Consider the following 19,691-nt stretch of genomic DNA (forward strand, 5'->3'; position numbering starts at 1 on the left):
GCCTAAACAAACATGACCTAATTGTATACATTAAATTTGGACCATATATTAGCATTTCTTGGGTAAGTTTTATTGCTCAAAAAGTTTTTCTACCTATCTTCATGAAGTTTAAAACTTCCCAGAATCCCAAACTAGACCCATTGCAAAATATATCCATGCTTTCTTGAGGAAAAAAAATAATAATTAGGTAGTATACAAAAGCAAATGAGGCTATTCAATTAAACCAACACACATTTAAAATGAACAACTTATATATTTTTTTATTTAATGGGACTGGTCTCATCTACATTTATAACAATCAAAATGAATGCAAATATATACATATTGAACAATGTCCACACTATACCGGGTAACATATTATTTTTGTCTATATTGTATTGAGTGGTGTATCGTTTCTTGTCATTAGTATGTAACAAATTGGTACCACTGCATTTTGATGTATCGTTTTGAAAATTATTGTTATAAAGATTATACATTTATCAAGTGTTTTCAATTTATAAATATCTTTAAAAAAAAATATCAACATGCCTAAATGGATCAATTACTTGTTACATGATTTTATTAATTATTACAAAATATGCCACTCTTACTTCTAGATAATGTCATTTTTACTATTTAATAGTTTGTAACACTTGATGGTACAACAACGCACACACAAGTGATATGGTTTGTAACATATTGGTTTTGTTTGGGAAGTTGTTATTTTAGTAAGTTATTTTAGTTTTTGGATATTTTAGTAGGCTAAAATTTTTGTGTTTGGGAAGATGATTGGATTTTTTTGTAGTTGGATGTGATATTTGTGAGAGAAAAAGTGAAATGATTATGGGTTTGATGTGATATTTTATCTTATTAGCTATTTTAGTCTATTTTATCTTTTTATGAATTTTAGCCTAAACTAGGCTATTTTTTTCTTGCCAAACACCCCCAATGTAATTTTTACAAAATATGTATAAATTTTTAGTACTCGGCAACTTTTATACAGTTTGTTTTTTAAAAATTTAGTTCACTTTAATTATTTTTAAATTTTAGCTATTTTCATTTTTGAATACTACAATTCACTAAATACTAATTCTCCTGGTATATGCTAGTACAATTCAGAATTGGCTAGTACCAGTATAGATCGTTAAGTTTTAATCCGAAAATTGAGCAAAATAGAATGATTCCTTTTTTTTTGTATTGCTTTCTTTCTTGCATAATATGCACTTATAAGCTTGTATATACATTATGATATTCACAACACTAGTAGGACATATTTAATTTGCAATAGTTTTTTAAGATTGTGTTTGGATTTTGTGAAGGAAAAAGGAAAAAAATGAAAAATATAGGGGAAAATTAAGTAGAAGTCCTTATTTTTATTTTTTTGGTTGGGTTAGGGAAAAAAGAAGAAGAAATAAATGAAAAGAAAATGACTATATATTTTTCCAAAAAAACAAAACTATTTTTTGTTATCTATAAAAATTAGGAATATTTACTAACAAATCCTATATCTATGATTTATGGACCATGTAGCCCCATAAATATTCTTATGAACTCATAAGCTTTATCTCACATTAAAATCTTCCAAATGAAGCATACCCACATTTGAAAACGTAATAAGGCAATAGTGCACACATTATAATGATATTCCATTGTCACATTTTAAGAATGACACATTGGCAAAGTTTAATAAGACAATAGTGCACAAATGTTCCATTGTCACATTTTAAGAAAAATGACACATTTGGCAAAAGTTCAATAAGACAATAGTGTACACATTAGAATATGTCACATTATAATATTTTAAGAATGATACATTTGGCAAAAATGTAATAAGATAATAGTGTGCACATTAGAATAATGTCACATTGTAACATTTTAAGAATGACACATTTGACAAAAATTTAATAAGACAATAGCGTACAAATGAAGCATACCCACATTTGGAATTTTCAGGAAATATGGTAAAATGACCTCATCGTGTACATTTTAAAATTTAATGGGACTTAATAGTCTACAAAAAAATTCATGAAACTTTCCGGTATATACTTTTCTAGGATAAGATTTCTGTTTAAATTTCCCTAAAAATTATGTATAAGTAAGTTTATTTTTCTCGACAAATCTAATATTTAAAGATAACTTACAAAGAAAAAGGGTAAAGGCTTTATATAAAATAACTAACTATTTTTATTGAGTGAATTAACCATTCATGAATTAACAAATACTCATGAATTGCTAGCAAGAAGCTTAATGAATTGTAAAAATGAGTCTAGAGAGAATCCCTTGTTAAATCTCTTTCTTGCAAATTAATTGGTCATTTGGCTTAATGAAATGAAGTTTGTAAGTTATTTACTTTTTTTTCCAAAATAAATTAGAATACAAATATGGAAAAAAATCTCTATATTTTCCCGTTTCTTTTTTCTTTTTTTATCCAACTTCTCTAAAATGTAAAGAAATCTCATTCAATCAGAGATATCAGATTCAACTCTTTACCCAGGCCCGAATCTTACCTAAACAATTAATAGTAAAACTTAAAATAAATAATTTACCTAGATAAAAAAATTACTAAATTTGCCATAGTAGTTTAGTTGTTATTCATTGCAATGAGAGAACATGTTTATGAGTTTAAATTTTTAATATACATACAAAAAAATTTAAATGTTGGATTGATTGAGCAGGGTGGACTTGCCAGCTCTAGTAGAAGCTAACCAATTCAGAACATCGTGTGGTAAAAATTGATTTCGTTTGTGATAAATTTTTTTAGTCTAATTTTTTTAATTTTTAGTTTGATTAAAAAAGTTCTGCTTGAAATAAATTTTTAACTTTTTTTGTAATTGATTTGATGGTTGTGAAAGAAAAAGTGAAATGATTATGATTTAAATGTGATATTTTATCTTATTGGCTAAATTAGCCTATTTTGTTTTTTTATGGACTAATTTAGCCCAACCTATATGCTAAATGGGGGCATGGACCCGAAGGTACTATTTAAACAGTTCAAAATCTATCTAATCCCAAAACAAAACATTTGCATCAATTATAGTCCTACATATTTTTAATTGTTACAAAAAAATCCTATATATTTTTTTTAATGTAAAGACGCTGTCATATCCCACCATTGTTAGATCATCGTCGGACTTCCATCTAACAATCATTGAAGACTTGCCGAAATGTTCAACAACATTGGAAAGTCACTAGAGTATTGTCGTAAATTCGCCGAAGTGTTCTGAACATCACCGGTAGTAATGTCTAGAACTTTGCTAGACATCAAGAATATCGTCAGAGACTTACCGAAATGTCCAGAATATCGCTCAAAAAAAAAAAAAACATAGCAAAATCTAACCACATCCTCTCCAACACCACAAAAAAAAAAAAAAAAAAAAAAGCTTTTTATCATACAAAGCACATAATTTTCAATTCACAAAATTATAAAAATTTAGAGTTTGAACTTATTGATAATCAAACTGCATAAATTTGTAGTTTCAAAACTGTAAAAATTATTAGCTTGCTAGTTTGCAATTTATCAAAACACAATTTCACGTTGCGGCAATGGTGGAGATCTTAGATCATTAATTTCTAAGAGATTATAACTTTTCAATTTGTCAATATTTGTTAAATTCTTTTTGTTGTTTTAATGAAGAAGAAAAAAAAAAAGAAAGCTAGAGTCATAGAGAAAAATAGAAATGTACTTTCAAAACTGCTAAATTTAGCATTTTTCATCACCTGTAACTAAAACTCGAAAAATATTTTTTCAGAATTTGAATATTTTCCCATTAAAACGTGAAAAGAAAAGTGTGTAGCAAAAAAAAAAAGAATAAAAACTAAGAGATTGAAGGAGAGAGACAGACATATATAGAGAGGATTATACTCCGGCAATCATTTTTGGTTTACATCTGGCCAGATTTGATGTAGATCTACTCTAAATCTAAACATTCCAATGAGTTGTTTTGTTATCTGGCTAGATCTGAGTAGATCTATGTCAAAAATATCGCCAGAAACTCATCTCCTTCGCCGTCGGTGAGAGCGAAACAAAGAGTCTACGATCGTTGGTTGTCGGTGAACCCCAATCGATAGTGGTCACTGGTCACTAGTGAGTGTATATTAGAAAGAGAGAAAGAGAAGAAGGAAGGTGCACCTAAGAACTTCTAGGTCTACACAAAAGGTTGTGAGACTTAATAAATACAAGGTCTTTCAAATAGGATATGCAGGTAATTTGCCTAAGACTAAACAACTATGTAAATGAGAGTCATAAACTGGCCCTAGCCCAAGCCCTCAGGGTAGGGATTGGGCTTAGACTTGGACTTAAGCGAAGATTTATAAACCTTAACTCGGCTCTATTTTTCAAAAAAAAGTTCAAAATGATAGACCCTTGAGGTTTGACGAAAACAACTCCTATATCATGGACTAAGCTTAAGCCAAGGTTTTGGAAATTGGTCCGGCCCAACCTAGCAAACTAACCATACAGATAAATTATTCAAAATATCTGGAATACATTTATGTGGTGCTCTAATTTGATAATTATTTGTCTAAATCATAAGGTCCATCACTTTTGTGTTGATGTTTCAAATATGGGTTGAGTTCCTCTCAACTTTAAATTTGAACTTGAGAGAACTGTTTGGACCATGAGGTACGAATTCTATTTTGATAATTCCAACTGTTCATTTTGTAATGTTCTTCATATATATCATCCATGAAAAAAATTAGTTTGATCCGATAATCGTAGACATTTCATTTTATCGAATTTGTCTTCAAAATAATAGACGATAAGTGTATTTTTGTAAATAGACTATTCATTTTTTTAAAAACAAATGTGATAAAATGAAAATGTTATAATTATCGAATTGACTTAATTTCTTTTAAGAATGACATATACGGAGGGCTTACAAAATGAACGATTCAAATTATTAAAATAGGACCTGTGATGGACTTTACAAATTTTTTAAAATTTATATTTAAATTTAAGAGAAAACCAATCGCTAATAAATTATGAGAGCATTGTTTGAAAAATACCTAATAATTTTTCTATTTTACATTTCAAGACCCAAAAAAAAAAATTGATGTGGGGGTGACCCCTTCACTAGATGGGTTGGTGAAAATTAAATAGAGATGCACTATCATTGGGCAAAATGCAGGCGTGGCCTTAGGTTTCGCCAAGCGAATTAAATTTTACGGAAATTGATATGTGGTTGCCAAAAATAATGTTACATCAAATTACATCAAACTTTGATACTAATCAATCTCATCCAGAATAGTGAAAGGGATTTTGTCAACAATTATTAGAATGCATTAAATATAAATAATTAACCCTGCTATCATAGATTGATGAGAAATACAATGGTATACACCCCTCAAAAAATATATACTATATACACCTTATAATTAAAAAAATAAAATGATATAATTTCATACTTTATAAGTCATAACTAAGAAAATGTCATAACCAAACACAATGTGAAACATAATTACAGATCTCATGAGTCATAAGTAGAATAATGTTATAACTAAATAAAAAAAATTGGTTATAACTAAAGAAGAAAATTGGTCATAATTAAAGAAGAAAATAACATAATTAGAGACGCATATGGTACACCCTTTGAAGGGTGTGCATATTAGAATTTCCCTATATTGAAACAAAGATTATAAATGGGTTTCCCTCATGTAGGATCCTCGATGTACATCATCCATGAAAAAATTTAGGTCAATTCGATAATCGTAACCTTTTTCATTTTATCGCATTTGTTTATAAAAAAAAAAATGAATAGTCTATTTCAAAAATATATTTGTTGTCTATTTTTTTTGAAGATAAATGCAATAAAATATAAAAGTTACGATTATTAGAACAATTATTTGATTGAATAGAAGAAGAAATTCTCTCACCTACTTCTCATTATTCCATCAAAGTATTAATTAACTGTAAGAAAGCAGTTCATATGTGATATTCAGATGGGCAATATGACCTGCAACACTGGGAGATGATGTCAGTTCATTCATCACAGGTAGAAGTTCCCAATGTCATAGATTAAAATGTAGAATGTCTAACAAAGAATGCAAGGCAAGTGAAGTGCTACATACCAGGTACAAAAAGAAAAGAAATTTGTTGTAAATCCCTTTATTCTCAACTGATGAAAAAATAAAGGGGAAAAACATATAGAAGTTAAGGAAGAAACAAGGAAAAACTAGCACAAAAGAAAGGAGATTATTAGGATTGCTGGGGAGCTTTAACTAATGGATACACATTCATCTATCAAAAAATTAAGAATATACCACAAAGAAAGGCAACTAGAAACAAAAACATCATCTAATCAAGCGTTCATTAATAGGAATATAAGAAATACCTGAGGCAGACTCACTCTTAAACACTATCTGGTGTATATATGTTAATCAATTTATTTGGTGTATATATGATTTTTTTTTTTTTTTTTTTTTTTTTGTATGCCCTATTCAATAGTGTTTCAGAGCATTAACTCGCAATAATTCAAGAGTCAAAACTTGTTATAGAAAAATGTATCCCATAAAAATAAAATAAAATAAAGAACGAAGAAAAAGCTTTTCATAGATAAATGAATTGAAAAGAAAATAAAAATGAAATGGATTTCAACAGAACAAATTTGTGCCATCTTTGAGTGTACAAATGGAACTTAAAGCCAAAATGATAGCATGAAGTATTAAATCCCTTGTATTGAATTCATATGAAGTGCATTTAGGGAGTCCCAAAGATACAACAGCAGTTGTGAATTATAATTGTATGATAGTTTTTTTTCCGTTCCCAATTGTGTTCAAGAAACATAGTAACTACTTTCCAATTATGCTATTATATGTAAATTGAGTAATGGCTAAGCAGTATAATAGATCCAGGGCTGATCAAAACCAAAACTCATTCCAAGGACCACTCCAAAACTCATATCCTAGAAAGCCAATTATTGAAAGAAAAAGAAAATGATAAACTCATAACCTAGCAAACTGGCTATACAGATAAATTATTCAATATCTGGAATACATATATGTGGTACTCTAATTTGATAATTATTTGTCTAAATGATAATGTCCATCACTTTTGTGCTGATGTTTCAAATATGGGTTGAGTTCCTCTCAAGTTTAAATTTGAACTTGAGAGAACTGTTTGGACCATGAGGTACGAATTTTATTTCGATGATCCCAACTATCCATTTTATAAGATTCTTCATACATATACTATCCATGAAAAAAATTAATTTGATCCGATAATCATAGACATTTCATTTTATCAAATTTGTCTTCAAAATAATAGACGATAAGCGTATTTTTGTAAATAGACTATTTATTTTTTTAGAAACAAATGTGATAAAATAAAAATGTTATAATTATCAAATTGACTTAATTTCTTTTAAGAATAGCATATATGGAGGGCTTACAAAATGAATAATTCAAATTATCAAAATAAGACTTGTGATGGACTTTACAAATTCTTTAAAATTTATATTTTAATTTAAGAGAAAACCAACTGTTAATAAATTATGAGAGCATTGTTTGAAAAATACCTAATAATTTTTCTCTTTGACATTTCAAGACCAAAAAAAAAAAAATTTGAAGCGGGGGCAAAATGCAAGCGTGGCCTTAGGTTTCGCCAAGTGAATTAAATTTTACGGAAATTGATATGTAGTTGCCAAAAATAATGTTACATCAAATTACATCAAACTTTGATACTAATCAATCTCATCCAGAATAATAAAAGGGTTTTTGTCAACAATTATTAGAATGCATTAAATATAAATAATTGACCCTGCTATCATAGATTGACGAGAAATATTATGGTACACACTCCTCAAAAGATGTATACTACATGCACCTTATAACTAAAAAAAAAATAACATAATTTCATACTTTGAGTCATAACTAAAAAAAATGTCATAACTAAATACAACATGAAGCATAATTATAGATCTCATGAGTCATAACTAAAATAATGTCATAACTAAATAAAAAAATTAGTCATAATTAAAGGAGAAAATTAGTCATAACTAAAGAAGAAAATGACATAATTAGAGGCGCATATGGTACACCCTTTGAAGGGTGTGTATATTAGAATCTCCCTAGATTGAAACAAAGATTATAAATGGGTTTCTCTGATGTAGGATCCTTGACATATATCATCCATAAAAAAGTTTAGGTCAAACCGATAATTGTAACCTTTTTCATTTTATCACATTTGTTTTTAAAAAAATGAATGGTCTATTTCAAAAATATATTTGTCATCCTTTTTTTAGAGATAAATGCAATAAAATATAACGGTTACGATTATTAGAACTATTATTTGATTGAATAGAAGAAGAAATTCTCTCACCCATTTCTCATTATTCCATCAAAGTATTAATTAACTGTAAGGAAGCAGTTCATATGTAATATTCAGATGGACAATATAACCTACAACACTAGGAGATGATGTCAATTCATTCATCACAGGTAGAAGTTCCCAATGTCATAGATTAAAATGTAGAATGTGTAACAAAGAATATAAGGCAAGTGAAGTGCTACATACAAGGTACAAAAAGAAAAGATATTTGTCGTAAATCCCTTTATTCTAAACTGATGAAAAAATAAATGGGAAAAACATATAAAAGTTAAGGAAGAAACAAGAAAAAACCAGCACAAAAGAAAGAAGATTATTAGGATTGCTGGGAAGAGGGAGCTTTAACTAATGGATACACATTCATCTATCAACAAATTAAGAATATACCACAAAGAAAGACAGCCAGAAACAAAAACATCATCTAATCAAGCATTCATTAATAGGAATACAAGATATACCTGAGGCAGACTCACTCTTAAACACTATCTGGTGTATATATGTTAATCAATTTATCTGGTGTATATATGTTAATCAATTTATCTGGTGTATATATGATATTTTTTTTATATGCCCTAATCAATAGTGTTTCAGAGCATTAACTCACAATAATTCAAGAGTCGAAACTAGTTATAGAAAAATGTATGAGTAAAGCTAGAGATTTCAAAAATTTTACCAAATGTCTCACATGGGTGTAGGACCCACACAATGTGGGTCTCATGTAGATCCCACACCCATGTGAGACATTTGATAGAATTTTTAGAATCTCTAACATTTTTAAAAATATATTCCATAAAAATAAAATAAAATAAAAAGAACGAAGAAAAAGCTTATCATAGATAAATGAATTGAAAAAATAAATAAAAATGAAATGGATTTGAACAGAACAAATTTGTGCCATCTTTGAATGTACAAATGGAACTTAAAGCCAAAATGATAGCACGAAGTATTAAATCCCTTCTATTGAATTCATATCAAGTGCATTTAGGGAGTCCCAAAGACACACATCAATTGTGAATTATAATTGTATGATAGTTTTTTTTCCGTTCCCAATTTTGTTCAAGAAACATAGTAACTACTTTCCAATTATGCTATTATATGTAAATTGAGTAATGGCTAAGCAGTATAATAGAGCTAGGGCGAATCAAAACCAGAACTCACCCTCTGAAATATTAACTTCATCATATATATATATATATATATAGGTTAAATTACAAACACACCCTCTGAAATTTACTTAAATTACAAATTATCCCTTATAGTTTTAGAAATTACATTATGTCTCCTAAGGTTTCTAATTTCATAACAAACAGGTCCTTTTATTAATAAATCATCAAGTTAATTAACAGTTTTTAATAATGTTAAAATTTTATTTCAATTAATAATTCAAATAATTTTATTATTGTATAGGTGAACAGTTAGAAATTTTACTTTTTCAATTAATTTTGTTAAATAAAAAAATTTGACAGAAAGGTATTTGTAATTTTCCAAACCATTGAGGTAATTCGTATTTTAAGCAAACATCATAGGGTGCATTTATAATTTATCCATATATATATATATATTCAAATCAAAAATTTCATGCAAAAATTTGAGTGAAGAGAGAGAAGATCAAAGTGAGCAAGCAAGCCTTGAAAATGATAAAAATAAACATAAACACTACTATAATAAAAAAGAATAACACTTGACAGAAATGGAAGCCAAAAGAATACCACTATAATTTGAAATTTGATTTTGCACTTGCAGCAGTGATTTGGATCCCTTCAAATTTCAACTCCTACTACTCTACACACACGTGGCGGATGGTGATTAAAAAAAAAAAAAAAAAAAAAAAAGTCAAAAGAGGGTGAAAAAAATGAAGTCCCAATCTTTATTCTTGCACCTAATAGAAAAAAAAATGACTTAGACCGCATGTGGGAGTGATCCCATCATCCACTGATTTTTGATTGACGGAATTTTTTTTATTTTTTTTTTTAATCTCCCTCTCACAGCCCCACGTGTATGTGGGGGGTGCTGGGGTCACCCCACTCGAGGTATGGAGCACTGCTGCATAGAAAAAGCACGCTTCACAAATAAAGTGACTAATTAATGGCAAACAGATACATATACATATTAACCACCCAAAAAAGTAACACAAAAATTCATCAATAATACAAAAACAACTATTTGCCTAACAAACAAAAATCCAACTAATATTAAGCATAGTTATCAAATCGAAATTCGAATTGTGAATTAAAATGGTCTCGTGTCGAATCGTGAATCAAATCGAATCGTGAATCGTAAAGATTCGGTCACTTTTTCTAAATTATTTAGAAAAATATATCTACATGCTTGGATATTAACTATATCTCATGAACATGAAATATTTAGACTTAAATCAATGAAAATATTGTTTTGAATGATGACCACGTAGTTTAATAGGTAAAAAGTTAACAAAGGTTTCTATGTAAGATTATCATATTACCTTTTTCTTTTTTAAAATATTTCTTATCAACAATTTTTAATAAAAATGGTAAACAAAGACAGACTCTCAATTTATAAGGTAACAATAATTTAACAATGATTTTGATATTTAGACAATGACTAAATAATAAGAAAGAATGTTTAGGATATTTTATTTTTAAAGCCCAAAATAGTTTTAAAAGTATAACTAACTTCAACCATGTAATATTCAACTATATTTAATTTAATAAAATAGCAATAACTTCACCCATGTAATATTCAACTATATTTAATTTAATAAAATAACAATAGATAATTCATGGTATAAGTTACTTTAATCTTAAAATATCTTTAGAAGATATATTATGATTTTTTAAAGGAAAAAAAAATGAGAAGAAAGGTTAAAAGCATGTTAGATTTGACTAAATCTGATTAGATCCTATTAAAAATTTCATAATCACTAAAATAATAACAAATCATGTATATATATTAATTACTTTGGTACTAGACACTATTAGAAGTCGTATTATGTTATTTTCACAAAAAAGATTGAGAAGAAAAAAGTCAAAAATATATTGGATATGATAGTTTCAAGAATTACATTAATAATAAAAAGTGAATTGAATCGTGAATCGATTGTGAATCGTGTGATTTACTAGAAATTCACTTCAAAAATACATTCATTTATAAATTTGTGTCAATTTTGCAAAAATTGCAAATCGAATCATGAATTAAATCACGAATCGTACGATTCCAATAACAGAGATATTAACCACCCAAAAAAGTTTTTTTTTTCAATAATAATTAAGCAACCAATCTAAAGTAATTTGTTTTCTTTCCAAATAGAAGGCATTAACACATTAAACCCCAAGAAAAAATTTAAAAAAAATAAATAAATCGAAATGAGGAAGACAGAGTGTCAGAATTGTTAATACCATTCCAGCTTTCCCAAAATTTCCTTCTCTGTGAAACGAATCTGTTCTCTAACATAAGCACTGTCTGATATGAAAATGACGTTATTAATTAACCTAAAAAAATCCTGAAAGTAGAGAAAGATTGCACTTGCAATTTCAGTTAAATCAACAGAATTTTAACTGAACACTACTTACCTTAGGTGTTCAAATTTCATGTTTGGTTTAATTTTCAAATTATACTGAAACAGGGAAATCACAACATAAAAGCATAGGATGGTAAATTCAAAATATATCACCTTATCTTTGTACAAAACAAGCAATCATAAATCAGTATAAAGCATACAATCCATATCCCTTTTTTATTGTAGTGAATCTAACTGTACAACAATTGATTACTCATTTGCAACTAGCAAGTACAATAGCTGATCATGATCATGAGTTTTTTCTCTCCTCCTAGTCCTTAGTGAGACACAACTTCAAGATGAAAATAATAGATAAGACAAAATACACATCTTTAAAAATCTTTGTAGCTAACCTGCTCTTCCTGAATATTTGCTACATCAAATGTCAACTTAGACCAGCCAATGATATGATTCCTGTGGCACTGATTACCCTACCAGAGAGAAATATCAAATAAAGGGCAATGAGGCCCACTCCAAGCCTCCTGGTAGGACGCATATCATTCCTTGGTAAAACAGCAAGCACCCAGATAAGTGCTGAGATGAGAAATCCCATAGTATAGACGACGCTTCTGTCTTGTGGAAGAGTGTACAAGCCAGGTTTCTCTGACCAGGCTCCAAGCAGCATTGAGATCCCCAAACCAATAAGTGTGTTGAACATCGGACCTGCATAGCATCCAGACAAGGCAATCTGCACACCATCCCCACCATTCATTGCCAATGCAACATTTGACACTAAATCACCCATCGAGTTGCCCCATGCCAGTACAGTTAATCCAAGGATTGATGGATTAATCCCTAGAATTACACCCAATCCTACCAACAGAGCAACAAGCTCGTTTGCAATCATGTAGAACCAAACAATACTCATCAAAAATCCACCCAAAACCCATGGAAGTAAAAACTTCTGAGGTGGACGATCTGATCTAGTGTACCGAAATGCAAGAACACCGAGTGCACAACCAATGGAAACACCAAGGAAATAAGCAACCTTTCTGCTTTTAGAACCCACACTGTCTTGAGTACTCCAGAGAAATGCCAGAAGAATGGGAGCAAGTGAAGCACTGCCTACTGCATAGACTTTTGACCAAGATTCCTCCTCAACTAAAGGAATTGTCAACCGGCGTGGCATTGTTAAAGGCAACTCCATTAGCGAAAATAGTTTAGAACAGGAGAATGACGAGTGCTCAGTTTCTATGCCATCATCAATCCAGCCCCACACAGGCCTCTCATTGTCAAACACCTTAGCTGACTGATTTGAATATATTGCGACATTTGACGCCCACATCCACTGAGGCAATGCACTACGGGACATGATTGTATCACTTTCTGTGTCCATGTCAAGCAAAGTACTATAGATAGAGTCATCCTCTTGGTTCCCTTGAGAGAACACACTTCCTTTGACAGGAAGCAACGGTGTAACGACATCCAATTTCAACCTCCGAGCATGTTTCCTCAAAATTTCATTCGCAGCAACAGCAAATGCATAAACCGCATAAATCAAGACAAATGCGATAGCTCCCCCCACACTCACGTTACCAACATACAAAATCAATGAAAGTGATAGAAGAGTAACAATGAAGAAACTAATATCTCTAATAAAACATTTCCGATCAATCCGAACATCCTGCTCAGCTACACAAAGAGAAACAGCCCCAACAACGACACAAGTAACAAACACTGCCCCACCCAACACACTATTAAGACCAACATCACCAGTGCCTGTCCCCAGAAAAGCAGCAATACTTGCAAACACATCAGGAGCCCCATTTCCAAGTGGAAGGAGAGTCACCCCAGCAACAGTTGGAGATAGCCTCAATAGACTTGAGAGCTTCTCCAAAGAACAACAGAAGTAATCCGCCGCTGTGTTACCCAACAGATAGAACAATGCAGCTAGCCAAATACCCAATATTACATAAGCAAAGGCATTTTCATGACAATCACAATAGAAAAACACTGTGTAATCAAAGAATCCAGCGGACGAGCACTGGGGGTGCGCTTTCAAGAACTCACAACGGCTCGCAAAATTCACATGGTTGAATAATCCAGCACAAAATTCAGGGTTACTTCCAGACAAACTACTATTATTATTAATATTATGATCAGACCCATCTATGAAATTTGATGAATTAACACTAATTTCAACCACTTGCCGCCGGTGAAATACAATTGAATGACTTGAACCCCCATAGGAACCACGTGTTGACGATTGCTTTAGGATTGGGTTACTCAATATATCTCCCCGGTTATAAAAGAAGAAAATCAGTACCAAAGCACAAAACCCATTGAAGATTCCACGAAATTGACCTTGCCTCTTACCATGTACACCACTCAACTCTATCATTTTTAATCTTCCAATACAGATTCTCGCAAATTATTACAAAAGCACCAATTCCAAGCTTATTAACCCAAAAAAAAAAAACTAGGGTTTCGACGGATAAACAACAACGAAACCCTAAAATTTGAATTGGATGTAGATTTGCAGAAAGTGTTTGTACTGACCTATGAGATTGAAGGAAAACGAGGGAATTCGACCGTGCAATTGCAGAGGCATAAAATTAGGGTTTCGAAATTGGTACTTCTGAATCGCGGCAAACAGAAGATCTGAACTGAGGAATATTGACTTGATTGAGGTCTAATCTCATGCGTTCTCTTCTGCGAAATTTCTTCGAAAGCAAGAGAGAAAGAGCGAGGGTACAAAGCAGGGCCCTCCCTCTTTACTTTGAAATCATAGAGAAAAAATTACCCAAGCAGATTTTTTGTCTTCAAAAACAGTTTTACTATAAGTTTTAATTTTTAAATTCACTTCAGAGTATTCAAAATGATTTAAATAAGTATATTTTTTAATTTTTTATAAATAGATATATAAAAAAAAAAGAAAAAATAAAGAGATAATATGTAACTTAAAAAAATTAAAAAGTTAAAAAAATGTGCTATTTTACTTCATGTCAAACAAGTTTTTAACCTTAGTAAACAAAAATGATTTGGGGCTCTAAAAAAAAAAAAAAAAAAAGTTATAGAGAGAGCTCTCATAGGTGAGACTAACCTATGATATGGTATTTATTTATTTTATTTTATTTTATTTTTACCTTGCCAGCTGTGTAGAGTTAGGTTTAGAATTCAACAATTAGAGTTTCATATCACGGTTAATATATTTAAAATGTAAAATATTTATACAAATTTTTTTTAAAAAAATCATTTTTTTTATATTTTTTGTATTTGATGAATTTTTTAAATTTTTTTTTACAAATATTATACTTGTTACCCCAAAAGTAACCTAAGAGGGGGGTAAATTAGATTTCTACAAATTAAAATTAATAATACCCCAATAAAATTAACTACTAGTACAACAAATTATTAACAAGTACGATGATAAACTTTGCAGTAAATGATCAGGTAAAATAACAATGAAATATAGCTAACATACAGGATAAATCAAATTATTAACACATGAATATTAGATAGCTATAGCAGTAGTAGGAAAGTAAAGAGATTAGGAAAAAGGAGACAAGCAGATTTACAGTGGTTCAGCTTCAACCAAGCCTACATCCACTCCTCAAGTTTCACTTGAGATTTTCCACTATCTTTTAACTTCATAGGGGTGTTAGCAACCTCATAACACATGGAACAATCCTCCATAGATTTTACACAGACTTCACAAGTCCAAACCCTTGCAAATCTTATATGATTCACAATCACTATCAAGATTTCAAGAACACAGTACTTGCAACACTTTTACAAGATGAAATGGTATTTTTGCTTTCAAAGAAAGTTTATAATAAATATCTCTCACAGATGGATATACAAAATGAAGCTCTGAATTTTTCGTAAACCTCACACAGGAAATATAGGTTTAAAACTATACGTCTCAGTGTATAATTTCTAAAAGATGATGTAAACAAAAATTGAAGAACACTTCTCTGAGAATTTTTCAGAGAATAGATGTGAGTGATTATAGATCAAAGAATATTTTCTGATTTTTTTTTAACTTGTTTACATTAGAGGCTTTGGTAATGAAACTTATAGCCGTTTATAGTCATTTATAGCCGTTGTATTCATTTGAATTCATAGTCGTTTATAATCGTTGTATTCATTTAAATTTATAGCCATTTATAGTCGTTGTACTCCATCATTACTAATTTGAATTTCTTCCACTTCATCATTACTAATTTGAATATCTTTCACTTGAACCTTTTGGCCTGTTGTTGTGCTGGGCTGTTTGAAGTTTTTAGCCTGCTGCTGTGCTGGGCTATTTGAACCTCTGTTTTTGGGCTGTTTGAATCTCTGTTTTAGGCTGTTTGAACTCTTGATTTAATCAAATATTAAATACATTCTAATAACATTTAGGATAAAGATTTAGATGAGAAATAATTGGACAAAATAAATTTTGATTCTATTTTTTTCTTTCAAATAAATTAAAACATAATTAAATAAATCATCAAAATAAATTTTGGATTTAAAGCAAAATTAAATAAATCATCAAAATAAATTTTGGATTCTATTTTTCTTTTTCAAATAAATTAAAATATAATTAAATAAATTTTGGATTCTATTTTTCTCTTTCATATAAATTAAAATATAATTAAATAAATCATCAAAATAAATAAGTCAAACAATACTTTTTAGGATTAATTGACAAAAAGTCTAATTTAAAGAAGGTAAGGCATTAAAAACTTCTATTTCTACACACTATTTTTACTTTGCGTACATCCTTTTTAATTCACACATCTAAAAAAATGATAAATATTAATGTATCCTCACTCAATAGGACCAAACAAGTAGAAAGTACACACTACTCAAAACACAACCAAATTTGTGTACACACATCTAAACTTAAACCTCTATTAAAGAAAGTTGAACCATCATTTTCAAATAAAAAAAATTGTAGTTCAATCCAAGTACATAAGTAGGTCTAATGAGTCAAAAATAAAAATAAAAATAAAATATTACAGTACCTAACTATATCAGTCATGACAATGACAATGAATAAATAAATAAAATTTGTTAAATCTATTTACACACTTCTAAACTCAAACCTCCATTAAAGAAATTTGAACCATCATTTTCAATAGATAAAACTCAAACAAATAGAAAACCTAACAATAGAAATAAATAAATAAACGGGTTGACGATGCCTAAAATAATAATAAGTGAGTTCAAAAATTTAGAATTGAAATTATAGTAAGAGTTTGGAACTACGGGGAAAAAAGTTTGTTCGGAATTTGATAGCCAAGAAAAAAGTTTTTCTTCATACAAAAAAACGTTGTTCGTAACTTGTTTGCCAAACAAAAAATTGTTGAACAATCTTCTGTGTAAATAAAATAAATTGAAACAAAACCAAACAAATAAATAAATAACGTAACCAATTTATTTATCGAACCGAATTAAAAATTTAAAGACCAAGTCGAGTGTGTGACACTCTATCTTTAAGACAGATTCGCCCCGTTACGGTGCTTACAGTTGAGTGGCGTCTATCTCCCAGGATACAATGATCTTCACAAATTTGTAGTAGCACTTCAAACAAATTTGTCCGGCGTAGTAGCACTTCAAACAAATTTGTCCGGTGAACTAGAACCTTGTGTTCTATACTCTCTATAAAAAATTCCTAAAACTGATATGAAGAATAATGCAAATAGATAAATCTGGATAGCAAGAGAAATAAAATTCAGACTATTTTTCGGATGCTATAACTCTGCTGGAATGTTGGTATTTATAGGCACAACAAGACCTGTCCAAACATGTGTGAATCTGTGCAACAGATTCAGATTTGAATTTGAACAGGTGCTATTTTGAATTGGACAGATATCATTCAAAATTCAAACAGATTTGCAACAAAGCTGTCCAGAATTTGAATCTGTCCGGTTTTGAACAATTAATAAACTGTTTGGACTGAAAATCTGTTGTGGAATTTGGTTCAAAAAAGAAGCAAAAAATTATGGACAACAATTTGAATTTCAAATTCAAATTTGGAATTAAATTCCTAAAATAATTTTTTGAAAAAAATCAAAAGAATTTTATCCAAAAAATTAATATTAGAATCGACCCGACCCATTCACAAATTTGTAGTAGCACTTCAAACAAATTTGTCCGGCGTAGTAGCACTTCAAACAAATTTGTCCGGTGAACTAGAACCTTGTGTTCTATACTCTCTATAAAAAATTCCTAAAACTGATATGAAGAATAATGCAAATAGATAAATCTGGATAGCAAGAGAAATAAAATTCAGACTATTTTTCGGATGCTATAACTCTGCTGGAATGTTGGTATTTATAGGCACAACAAGACCTGTCCGAACATGTGTGAATCTGTGCAACAGATTCAGATTTGAATTTGAACAGGTGCTATTTTGAATTGGACAGATATCATTCAAAATTCAAACAGATTTGCAACAAAGCTGTCCAGAATTTGAATCTGTCCGGTTTTGAACAATTAATAAACTATTTGGACTGAAAATCTGTTGTGGAATTTGGTTCAAAAAAGAGGCAAAAAATTATGGACAACAATTTGAATTTCAAATTCAAATTTGGAATTAAATTCCTAAAATAATTTTTTGAAAAAAATCAAAAGAATTTTATCCAAAAAATTAATATTAGAATCGACCCGACCCATCACTCACACCCGCGCTCAGCAAGGCTCGGACGGACGGACGGCGGTGTGCGCATGTGTGGTGGTTTAGGCCAAGATTCACTTTGTCCATAACTCCTTCCTTCTACAAACTTGGGGTGCCCCTTGGGGCCCAATCCAAGTGTTGTAGTCTAGAGCTTATATACATAAACAAACTCTCTTAAAGTTTCAATGTGGGACAACCCATTAAAAGGAAACACACATTTAAATTTTAAATGTTTATTCCACGAACCCGAAAATGATGTCAAGTTCTCATTCACTCATAAATGGTTTTGACGAACTGTCTTCACTGCGTGACTTGCCACACGGCAAGGAACACATCACCTTTTCGGACCCACCCCAAAAGACGTTCGGGGCCTACTTAATTTTGGGCTCAAAGTTGGCCCAAAATAAGCCTTTAAACCAAATTTTTCAACAATCCCCCATATGAATGGAATTTGACGGAGAGAAAATGCAACAATATGATCTAATTACAGAGAGTATAGAAATTGAAAATATTCTGCAACGGGTAGGTTGCTTTTGGCTTTGAACCTTCTCTTGTAAGACATTATCGGATTTACTAGCTAACTAGTGAACATGATATCTTGAACTGTTCAACTGTTTGTGTAAACCAAGACAATAGAACTCACACAGTATATTCCCAGACACAATTTAGTTCTCACTACTGTGTTCATTTTGGCCCTGAACAACCTGATCTTTCATGAGTGCTCTAGAGAATTGTAGCCCTTTAAAAATCTCATAGAGCCGGCCCAGTTCACACTCATATAGGTGATTCTTATGAAGAGTATCCTGCCATGCTCCAGTAGGTATACCTAGATATAAGAATCATTAAAAGTATTATTTAACCTAAACTGTTGCAGACATCACTTATTTCATCCTAGAAATGGGTAGGAGTTTGACTCCCCAGTGATCCTTCTGATTCATACACAACTCAGTTGTCCCTTTGAACCTAGATCTTGGGATCTCCAGTCAACTAGGTTGGGTTGCCGTTGTGGTAACTCTTATTTAATAGGCTTTAGTCTCATTCCCCTTAATGAATTCTCAACTAGCTCTCTTGCTAACCCTTTGGTTAGTGGATTCACTATGTTGTCTTTAGACTTCACATATTCAATGGAAATAATTTCATTAGAGAGTAGTTGTCTCACGGTGTTATGTCAACGACGAATGTGTCGCGACTTACCGTTATACATATGACTCTGTGCTTTACCAATTGCTGATTGACTATCACAATGTATG

At 30.4% G+C, this 19,691-nt stretch overlaps 1 protein-coding gene across 1 annotated transcript; it reads right to left on the bottom strand.

Annotated features, from left to right (window-relative positions):
- Positions 1-11,985: 11,985 nt before the first annotated feature.
- LOC114276423 (cation/calcium exchanger 4) lies at positions 11,986-14,592 on the bottom strand. Its single transcript, XM_028218234.2, has one exon. The coding sequence runs from the start codon at positions 14,173-14,175 to the stop codon at positions 12,220-12,222; it is 1,956 nt and encodes a 651-aa protein (XP_028074035.2). The 5' UTR covers positions 14,176-14,592; the 3' UTR covers positions 11,986-12,219.
- Positions 14,593-19,691: the final 5,099 nt, after the last annotated feature.

Source organism: Camellia sinensis, chromosome 5 (assembly GCF_055761805.1).
Source record: "Camellia sinensis isolate YWXY chromosome 5, ASM5576180v1, whole genome shotgun sequence".
In the NCBI taxonomy this organism is placed as follows: Eukaryota; Viridiplantae; Streptophyta; class Magnoliopsida; order Ericales; family Theaceae; genus Camellia; species Camellia sinensis.

Bases quoted from the DNA above. Each gene is read 5' to 3' on its own strand.
- LOC114276423 (XM_028218234.2), bottom strand. From the start codon at position 14,175: ATGATAGAGTTGAGTGGTGTACATGGTAAGAGGCAAGGTCAATTTCGT.